The sequence below is a fragment of the Heteronotia binoei genome, chromosome 5 (genome assembly GCF_032191835.1).
Source record: "Heteronotia binoei isolate CCM8104 ecotype False Entrance Well chromosome 5, APGP_CSIRO_Hbin_v1, whole genome shotgun sequence".
Lineage (NCBI taxonomy): Eukaryota > Metazoa > Chordata > Lepidosauria > Squamata > Gekkonidae > Heteronotia > Heteronotia binoei.
In genome coordinates, this window is record NC_083227.1 from 14,318,283 (window position 1) to 14,328,223 (window position 9,941).

The 9,941-nt window shown below is 47.7% G+C and overlaps 1 protein-coding gene across 1 annotated transcript; it reads left to right on the forward strand.

Moving 5' to 3' along the window:
- Positions 1-808: 808 nt before the first annotated feature.
- On the forward strand, positions 809-6,619 carry LOC132571096 (zinc finger protein OZF-like). Its single transcript, XM_060237772.1, has 3 exons — positions 809-886; positions 3,160-3,286; positions 4,943-6,619. The coding sequence occupies exons 2-3, from the start codon at positions 3,253-3,255 to the stop codon at positions 6,616-6,618; spliced, it is 1,710 nt and encodes a 569-aa protein (XP_060093755.1). The 5' UTR covers positions 809-886; positions 3,160-3,252; the 3' UTR covers position 6,619.
- The last annotated feature ends 3,322 nt before the right edge of the window (positions 6,620-9,941 follow it).

Consider the following 9,941-nt stretch of genomic DNA (forward strand, 5'->3'; position numbering starts at 1 on the left):
AATACGTTTCACCGCTCCGTTCATGTTCGGAACAGCTTCGGTCTGACCACACCTTAGTGGGTTTTTCACACACTTTTGGACTCGGAGACTATTTATGCGGTGCCTTTTGGTGCTTCTGCATAGGACGCTTTTGTATAGAAAGTTATTCAAGAAAACTTTTTTTAAGATACCAAGTGATTTGCTTTGGCTACACCGTTGCTTTGTTGTTTCGTTCTGATCTTCCGGCATTAGGGTTGCCAATCCCCAGGTGAGGGCAGGGGATCCCCCGGCTTGGAGGCCCTTCTCTCATTTCAGGGTCATCAGAAAGCGTGGGGAGGGGAAGGAAATGTCTGCTGGACACTCCATTATTCCCTGTGGAGATTTATTCTTATAGAGAATAATGGAGAATTGATCCGTGAGTATCTAGGGCTCTGGGGGAGCTGTTTTTTGAGGTAGATGCACCAGATTTTCAATATAGCATCTAGTGCCTCTCCCCAAAGTACCCTCCAAGTTTCAAAAAGATTGGATCAGGGGGTCCAATTCTTTGAGCCCCCAAGGAAGGTGCCCCTATCCTTCATTATTTCCTATGGAAGAAAGGCATTTAAAAAGGTGTGCTGTTCCTTTAAATGTGATGGCCAGAGAACTCCCTTTGGAGTTCAATTGTGCTTGTCTCAACCTTGCTCCTGGCTCCACTTCCAAAGTCTCCTGGCTCCGCCCCCAAAGTCCCCAGATATTTCTTGAACTGGACTTGGCAACCCTATCAGCCAGGCAGCTGATCACCATCACCATCAATAGCTTCCCACCCTCTCTTCTCTCGCTGACAGGTGGTGGAAGGGCACTGCCTGGTTGTTCTGGGCCTCCTCCTCTCTGTGGAAGAGCCAAATGCTCATCTGTGCAGCCAGCTGAGGTAGGTGATGGAAGCTTTGTGTGATCTCCTGCCGTGGCTTCCTCCTGGTAACCATCCTTGCTTGTTGTCAGTGCGTCCTTGAAAAGAGCCGAGACTCCTTTCCTCCCTGAGAATCCATCCCTCCTTCTTCCTCCCCCTCCCTGTCTCCTTGAATCCTGAAAACACCTCCCTCCTCCCTCGCCCCGCTTTTCCCCACCATCTGGTGATGGGACCCAGCAGCCTTCAGCATCTGTAGATCAGGGCCGTAGCCAGGATTTTACAAGTCGGGGGGGGGGCTTTTTAAAAAGTCAGGGGGCCCCCTTTCCCATGCACTGCGGGGCTTGACGCTTCTCAGAAGTTCCTGGGGTAGGGGGCAAAAGCTGGAGGCTCAGAATGTGACCAAATTGAGGCAGCCGACCCTAAAACTTCGGAGCGAAGAAGGGACTGCAACTTGCGTGCTCACGGGAGTGGAGGGGTTCTTCCTCTCTCCCATCCTGGCACTTTGCAGCCGGCAGCTCTATCCATTCTCCCCAGCCCATTGCACATGGCTTCCTCTACCTCCTTCTTCTCTACCTGTCGCTTTTGCTGCCACCGTGAAATGTGCCCTGCTCAGCTCTCCTTGCTCTGGCTGCAACTGATGACGCTTCGTCGGCTCAGCCATGGCAAAGAGAAAATGCAAAAAGCAGACTGCATGCTGGAGGTCCCCTGGAAGTCGGGGCAGGTTGACCTGCCTGGATGTCAGGGAGCAGTGCCCCCACAGGTCCCCCTGTGGCTACAGGCCTGCTGTAGATAAGAGCAGTATTTTTTTTCTTGAACATACGAAGCTGTCTTCTACTGAATTAGACCCTTGGTCTATCAAAGTCAGCGTTGTCTACTCAGACTGGCAGCGGCTCTCCAGGGTCTCAAGCTGAGATTTTTCACACCAATTTGCCTGGACCCTTTTTTGGAGATGCCGGGGATTGAACCTGGAACCTTCTGCTTCCCAAATAGATGCTCTACCACTGAGCTACCATCCCTCCCCTAGCATGCTTATGGTAGACGGGGACTAGCTTGTAAAATGTTGATGTTAAGAGGAGAAGAAGATATTGGATTTATATCCTCCCTCCACTCCGAAGAGTCTCAGAGCAGCTCACAATCTCCTTTCCCTTCCTTCACCACAACAGACACCCTGTGAGGTGGGTGGGGCTGAGAGGGCTCTCACAGCAGCCGCCCTTTCAAGGACAGAGGCTCAGAGTGGCCTACAATCTCCTTTCCCTTCCTCCCCCACAGACACCCTGTGAGGTGGGTGGGGCTGGAGAGGGCTCTCCCAGCAGCTGCCCTTTCAAGGACAGAGGCTCAGAGCGGCCTATAATCTCCTCGCCCTTCCTTCCCCACAACAGACACCCTGTGAGGTGGGTGGGGCTGAGAGGGCTCTCACAGCAGCTGCCTTTTCAAGGACAGAGGCTCAGAGTGGCCTACAATCTCCTTTCCCTTCCTCCCCCACAGACACCCTGTGAGGTGGGTGGGGCTGAGAGGGCTCTCACAGCAGCTGCCCTTTCAAGGACAGAGGCTCAGAGCGGCCTATAATCTCCTCGCCCTTCCTCCCCCACAACAGACACCCTGTGAGGTGGGTGGGGCTGAGAGGGCTCTCACAGCAGATGCCCTTTCAAAGACAGAGGCTCAGAGGGGCCTACAATCTCCTTTCCCTTCCTCCCCCACAACAGACACCCTGTGAGGTGGGTGGGGCTGGAGAGGGCTCTCCCAGCAGCTGCCCTTTCAAGGACAGAGGCTCAGACTGGCCTACAATCTCCTTTCCCTTCCCCCCCCACAACAGACACCCTGTGAGGTGGGTGGGGCTGAGAGGGCTCTCACAGCAGCTGCCCTTTCAAGGACAACTCCTACAAGAACTGTGGCTGACCCAAGGCCATGCCAGCAGCTGCAAGTGGAGGAGTGGGGAATCAAACCCAGTTCTCCCAGAGAAGAGTCCATGCACTTAACCACTACACCAGACTGGCTCTCACTAAAATAAATTAGTGGGGATTATATCCTGTTCAGTAAGATATTCTATGATACTGTACCAAAAGGAAATAAAATAAAATGTGTTTCGTAAAAAATAAAGCTTCCTTATACAGTAGAAGGCTATCTGAGCATTGCTTGGCAGACTTTACAGTAGGGAAGTGATCCTAGGGGAGAAAGGCTGGGAACATCTCAGGTGCCTCCAAAGAATTCTGCAGGAGAATGCTCCCCTCCCCTTCATTCTCTGATGAGACCATGGCATGCATTATCTGTAGGAACAAAATGTTTCCTTCTTTCAGGATTTGGTGACCTTTGAGGATGTGGCCGTGTGCTTCTCAGAAGAGGAGTGGGCTCTGCTGGATCCGGGCCAACGGGCTCTGCACCGGGAGGTCATGGAAGAGAACTACTGGAACCTGACCTCTCTGGGTATGCCTTCCTCTTAGCCTTTTCTTGACCAATAGTGGCTTTCTTTGTAGCAGGAACTTCTTTGCATATTGGGTTTCACACCCCTGATGTAGCCAGTCTTCCAAGAGCTTACAGGGCTCTTAGTACAGGGCCTACTGTAAGCTTCAGGAGGATGGGCTACATCAGGGTGTGGCCTAACAGGCAAAGGAGTTCCTGCTACCAAAAAAAGAGAGAAAAGCTCTGGAAGTAGTATGCCCTGTAAGAAGAGCCCCATAAACTCTTGGAGGATGGACTACATCGGGGGTGTGGGGTGCAGCCTAATATGCAAAGGAGTTCCCACTACCAAAAAAGCAGCTTTATGTATTTTTGTGTTCAGTGCTGACTCCTGGATTGCTCCTCTTAGAGGGGGGTTTCCTATTCCTCTTCTGTGTCTCAGAAGCAGGGTTGGAATTCTAGCAGGAGCTCCTATGCATTTTAGGCCACACACCCCTAAGGTAGCCAGTCTTCCGTGATCTTTTTTATAAGACCATAAGAGAAGCCATGTTGGATCAGGCCAATGGCCCATCCAGTCCAACACTCTGTGTCACATAAGAACATAAGAGAAGCCCTGTTGGATCAGGCCAATGGCCCATCCAGTCCAACACTCTGTGTCACACAAGAACATAAGCGAAGCCATGTTGGATCAGGTCAATGGCCCATCCAGTCCAACACTCTGTGTCACTTAAGAACATAGGAGAAGCCATGTTGCATCAGGCCAATGGCTCATCCAGTCCAACACTCTGTGTCACATAAGAACATAAGCGAAGCCATGTTGGATCAGGTCAATGGCCCATCCAGTCCAACACTCTGTGTCACGTAAAAACATAAGAGAAGTCCTGTTGGATCAGGTCAATGGCTCATCCAGCCCAACACTCTGTGTCACATAAGAACATAAGAGAAGCCCTGTTGGATCAGGCCAATTGCCCATCCAGCCCAACACTCTGTGTCACATAAGAACATAAGAGAAGCCCTCCCTCCCTCCCTCCCTCCCTCCCTCCCTTCCTTCCTTCCTTCCTCCCTCCCTTCCCTCCCTCCCCCCTTCCTTCTCTATTTTCCCTCCCTCCCTCCGTTCCCTTCCTTCTCTTCCTTCCTTCCTTCCTTCCTTCCTTCCTTCCTTCCTTCCTTCCTTCCTTCCTTCCTTCCTTCCTTCCTTCCTTCCTTCCTTCCTTCCTTCCTTCCTTCCTTCCCTCCCTCCTTCCCTCCCTTCCTTCCTTCCACCTATCTTGTGGCTCTCAAACATCTGGTGTTCATGTCTTGCAGCTCTCAAACATTTGTCGTTTATTCTACGTAGCTCTTACATTAAGCAAGTTTGGCCACTCCTGGTTTAGGATGTCCATCATTGGGCAAAATAGATTCTAGGATAATTCACAGATGGCAAGCTCAGTTTCTCCCTCATTAGGAACAAAGTTTGAGTCCAATGAAACCTTTGGGACCAACCAAGTTTTATTCTGGGTATAAGCTTTCACGTGCATCCACAAGTGTTCGTGCATGTGAAAACCTATTCCCAGAATAAAACTTGGCTGGTCTTAAAGGTACCGCTGGACTCAAACTTTGTTCTGTTGCTTCAGACCAACACAGCTTCAGACCAACACGGCTAGCCAACTGAATCCCTCATTTGGTTTCTCCTTATTTCAACAGAGAGGGAGACCAAGAAAGGGAGGAAACAGCAGAGAAGGAAATCTGAAGCCCAACTGCACAGGAGGAAGAATCCTACTGCTTCTGAATGTTCCAATTTCCATGAAATTCCAGTCCAAAAAGAGAGCCGTAGGGGAAACACAGGGAATAAATTCCCTGAATGTTCAAAAATCCCATTTGGTATATCAAACCTTGGTGCCTCTCAAAGAATAAGAAATAGGGAGCAACTGTCGTCAGAGTATAGGAACAGCTGGAGTCCGAACAACAATCTTATTTTACAGGAAAGGGTGGACTCAGATAATAAGCCACATAAATGTTCAGAGTGTGGGAAGAGCTTCAATCGGTACTCGAACTTTACATCCCATCAAAGAATTCACACTGGGGTACGACCGTATAAGTGTTCGGCGTGTGGAAAGAGCTTCACCTGTAAGCAAAGCCTCACTATGCATCAAAGAATCCACACTGGGGAGAAACCGTATAAATGCTCAGACTGTGGTAAGTGCTTCATTCAGAAGGGACAACTCACTTCCCATGAAAGGACCCACACAGGAGAGAAACCATATCAATGCTTAGAGTGTGGAAAGAATTTTAGGAAGAAGACCAGCCTTACTAACCATCACAGAATCCACACAGGGGACAAACCATATCGGTGCTCTGAGTGTGGAAAGAACTTCAGTCATAAAGAGAGCCTTACTTCCCATCAAAGAGTCCACACTGGGGAGAAACCATACAAATGCTCTGACTGTGGAAAGAGCTTCACTCATAAGGAGACTCTAACCTACCATCAAAGAACGCACACTGGGGAGAAACCATATAAATGCTCAGAGTGTGGAAAGAGCTTCAATTGCAGTTCACGCCTCACTTATCATCGAAGAACCCACACAGGGGAAAAACCATATAAATGTTTAGAGTGTGGAAGGGGTTTCACCCAGAAGGATAGTCTCACGTCCCATCAAAGAATCCACACAGGAGAGAAACCATATAAATGCTTAGAGTGTGGGAAGAGTTACCATCGCAACTCACACCTTACATCCCATCAAAGAATTCACTCGGGGGAGAAACCATATAAATGTTCATACTGTGGGAAGGACTTTGTATGGAGGTCAGAACTTAAGTCCCACCAAAGAATCCACACTGGGGAGAAACCATATAAATGCTCTGAGTGTGGAAAGAGCTTTAGTCATAATTCAAGCCTTGTTTCTCATCAAAGAATCCACACAGGAGAGAAACCATATAAATGCTCAGAGTGTGGAAAGGGCTTTCGTAGCAGCTCATACCTTACCTCGCATCAAAGAATCCACACAGGGGAGAAGCCATACAAATGCTCAGGGTGTGGAAAATGCTACACTGACAATTCACGCCTGACTTCCCATCAAAGAATCCACACTGGGGAAAAGCCGTATAAGTGCCCAGAGTGTGGAAAGAGCTTCAGTCAGAAGGACAGCCTCACTTCCCATCAAAGAATCCACACCGGGGAGAAACCATATTCATGCCCAGCCTGTGGAAAGAAATTCCGTCAGAGCTCACACCTTACTTCTCATCAAAGAATCCACACAGGGGAGGAACCATATCAATGCTCAACTTATGGAAAGTCCCCTGAAGTCTTTGAGACTTTAAGATTCTTGACATATTCTACAGTTTTACCAGAATCGAGGTATGTTTTCAGTCATCATCAGTGATGTTGGGATAGAAGCAGGGCCTTTTGTGTAGCAGGAACTCCTTTGCATATTAGGCCACGCACCCCTGATGTAGCCAATCCTCCCAAGAGCTTACAGGAGACCCTGTACGTAGAGCCCTGTGAGCTTTTGGAGGGTTGGCTACATCAGGGGTATGAGGCCTGATATGCAAAGGAGTTCCTGCTACACAAAAAGCCCTGGTCCCCAGAATCTCCAGTCAAAAGGAACAGGTATGAAAGGCCTCATCCTGAGAGCTGCTGCCAGTGCTAGTAGACAATACTGACTTTGACAAACCAGAGGTCTGACTCAATATGTCAGCTTCATATATTCATGTGTTGTAATTCTGGGAGATCTCCAGGCCCCACCTGAAGTTGGCAACCCCAAGAAATGCATATGGGCGGGGGGGGGGGGAAGTGGAAGCACATTGAAAAGTCATTGGGGAGAAGATAATCTTATCTGAGTTATTAACACATGCAGTGGGTGAGAATTCAGTCTCAGTTACAACCTGAAAGCAGCCCCCTTTCTTTCTTGTAACCCTTGACAGTGACTGAGTTCCAGCATTTCTTCCAGCTGAAGACAAGTGACTACACAGCTGCTCTTTGGACATGGCTATTCAAAGAGGACAAAAGGACCCTGGGACCCCACACTCAGCACCAGCTGTCTCCTTAAACATCATCAGGTGTCCGTGATCTGCGGCCATAATGTTGACTCTGTTTGGAAAAGCAATATGGAAGTGTGGAAAATAGAGAGCAGTCTGGGAAATGATATAGAAAACTACAGCCTACAGCAGCATGATTTAAAGGCGTTGGTTTTGACCTTTAAAGCCCTACATTGCTTGGGACCGGGGTATCTGAGGGAACATCTTTTTCCTTTACATTTCTTCAAGGAAATAAGATCACAGGAAAACGCCTTCTTGACTATTCCATCAACCAAAGAAGCTCATCTGGTGGATACACAAGACAGGGCCTTTTCAGTGGTAGCCCCATGATTGTGGAATAAGGCTCAGAGAGGTGCCTCTGACCCCCTTACTCGCAACTTTTAGGAGGTAGCTAAAGACAGTTTTACTTACAATGGTGTTGAATTAGTTTTTAGTTGTCTGCCTTCGATTTTTATCTGTTAGTTTTAATTTGTGGTTTTTTTGTGTATTTTATTGTTAGATGCAGGCGGGTAGCCCTGCTGGCCTGGTTTGAAGCAGTAGAACAAAATTTGAGTCCAGTGGCAACTTTAAAACACATACCTTGAAAAAAAAAACTTTTGTTGGTCTTGCAGGTGTCACTGGATCCAAACGTTGTTCTATTGCATTTTATTGTGTTTGTATTGTGAGCCACTGCGGGTTCCTGTAGATAAGAAGATGGCCATGGTCAGGAGGAGTTATTGAATCTGCTCAGTGTTCCTTCTAAGCTGAGTTAGTGTGAGCAAGCTCACCATTTTTTTAGCCTCCGGCTCACACATATTTGTCTTAGCTCAGGAAGGATGGCCTCAGAGCAAACTAATTTATGCCAGATTGCTTGCTCACAACTTTGATGCTCACAAAGCAGAATTTTTGCTCACAAGACTCCATCGCTTAGAGGGAGCATTGAATCTGCATTACCTGGACATGTGCGCTTAAATGCTTTAAGAAAACTTTTCGTACAACCTTAATTCTCTTGCCACACAGAATATTCGGAATGCCCTATAATCAAGCTGTCTAGACGCTAACACTTGTTGTCATAGTGTGCATGTATACAATAACACAATGATTTGACCGCTGAGGAAGGCCTTGGAAGCTGTAACACGTTTGGTCCTGTTTTCGTGTGGTTCAAGGCTATTGAATTGAATAGAGATATTGAATTGTTTGTCCTGCTCTATTGGTTCAAAGCTCTTAACTGAGAGATACCAAATTGTAACATGACCTATAAATCAGCGGTCCCCAACCTTTTTGGCACCAGGGACCAGTTTTGTAGAATACAATTTTTCCACGGAGCAGGGTTGCGGGGGTGCACAATGGTTTCAGGATGACACAACTGTGCACTTTATTTCTATTAGTTTGGTGTAGCGGTTAAGTGTGCAGACTCTTATCTGGGAGAACCGGGTTCGATTCCCCCGCTCCTCCACTTGCAGCTGCTGGAATGGCCTTGGGTAAGCCATAGCTCTCGCAGAGTTGTCCTTGAAAGGGCAGCTTCTGGGAGAGCTCTCTCAGCCCCACCCGCCTCACAGGGTGTCTGTTGTGGGGGAGGAAGATTTAGGGCAGGGGTGGCCAACGGTAGCTCTCCAGATGTTTTTTGCCTACAACTCCCATCAGCCCCAGCCATCAGCCATGCTGGCTGGGGCTGATGGGAGTTGTAGGCAAAAAAAAACATCTGGAGAGCTACCGTTGGCCACCCCTGATATAGGAGATTGTAAGCCTCTCTGAGATTCAGAGTGGAGAGCGGGATATAAATCCAATGTCTTCTTCTTCTATTGTAATATATAATGAAATAATTATGCAACTCATGGCCCGATTGCTAACAGGCCACAGACTGGGACCGGTCTACAGACTGGGGGTTGGGGACCTCTGCTATAGATTCCGGACTTGTTAGGTCAAATATTCACTGCTTCAAGGGCGGAATGTGTTTTTAAAGTAGAGCTTCAGTGCGCTTTGTAATAAACACATTTGTTTTGTTTCGATTTATTTCTCACTTTTAACGTTTTGCCCAAAGTTGCGCACCAATTTACTTCAACTGTGCAAAATAAATCGTGCCGTCTTCGTTCTGATGTTGATGATTTCTTGGCTTCTGTGACCTCTGGCAAAAAAATCCCTCGAGCTTTGGAGAGAAGAAATCATCTTCACGGATCGTTATAAGGAAATCACCTCTGCTGGACCTCAGATGCTACAAGGCGTGGCGTCACGGGGGAGGCGAGAGGCTAGAGAAAATATGTTTTTAAAGAATTCCCTAAAGGGATTCCACACTTTGACACCACTTTGACGCAGGTCAGCCAGCGGGCAAAGGGCTTGGCCTGAAGCTTGCTGAGGGAAGAACTTCATCAAAGCAAAAACCTGAGACATTCAATTCCCAGGTGGGTTGCTGTATGAAGCAGGTGCAGCAAACGTAAACAGGAATTAGGTGCTACTTTAAAGACTTCCATGTAATATATTTATGAATTTTGAAGTAAACAAGTAATTATCAATATCAATATGCATATACAATTAATTAATCTTATGGAAACAAGTTATAAGCGAGCACAGATACTTACATACATATAATAAAATATCACGGAAGGATTTTGAGCTATATAGATGTACCTAGCTCCAATACTTTGGCCACCCAATGAGAAGGGGTCGCTCCCTGGAGAAGATCCTGATGCTG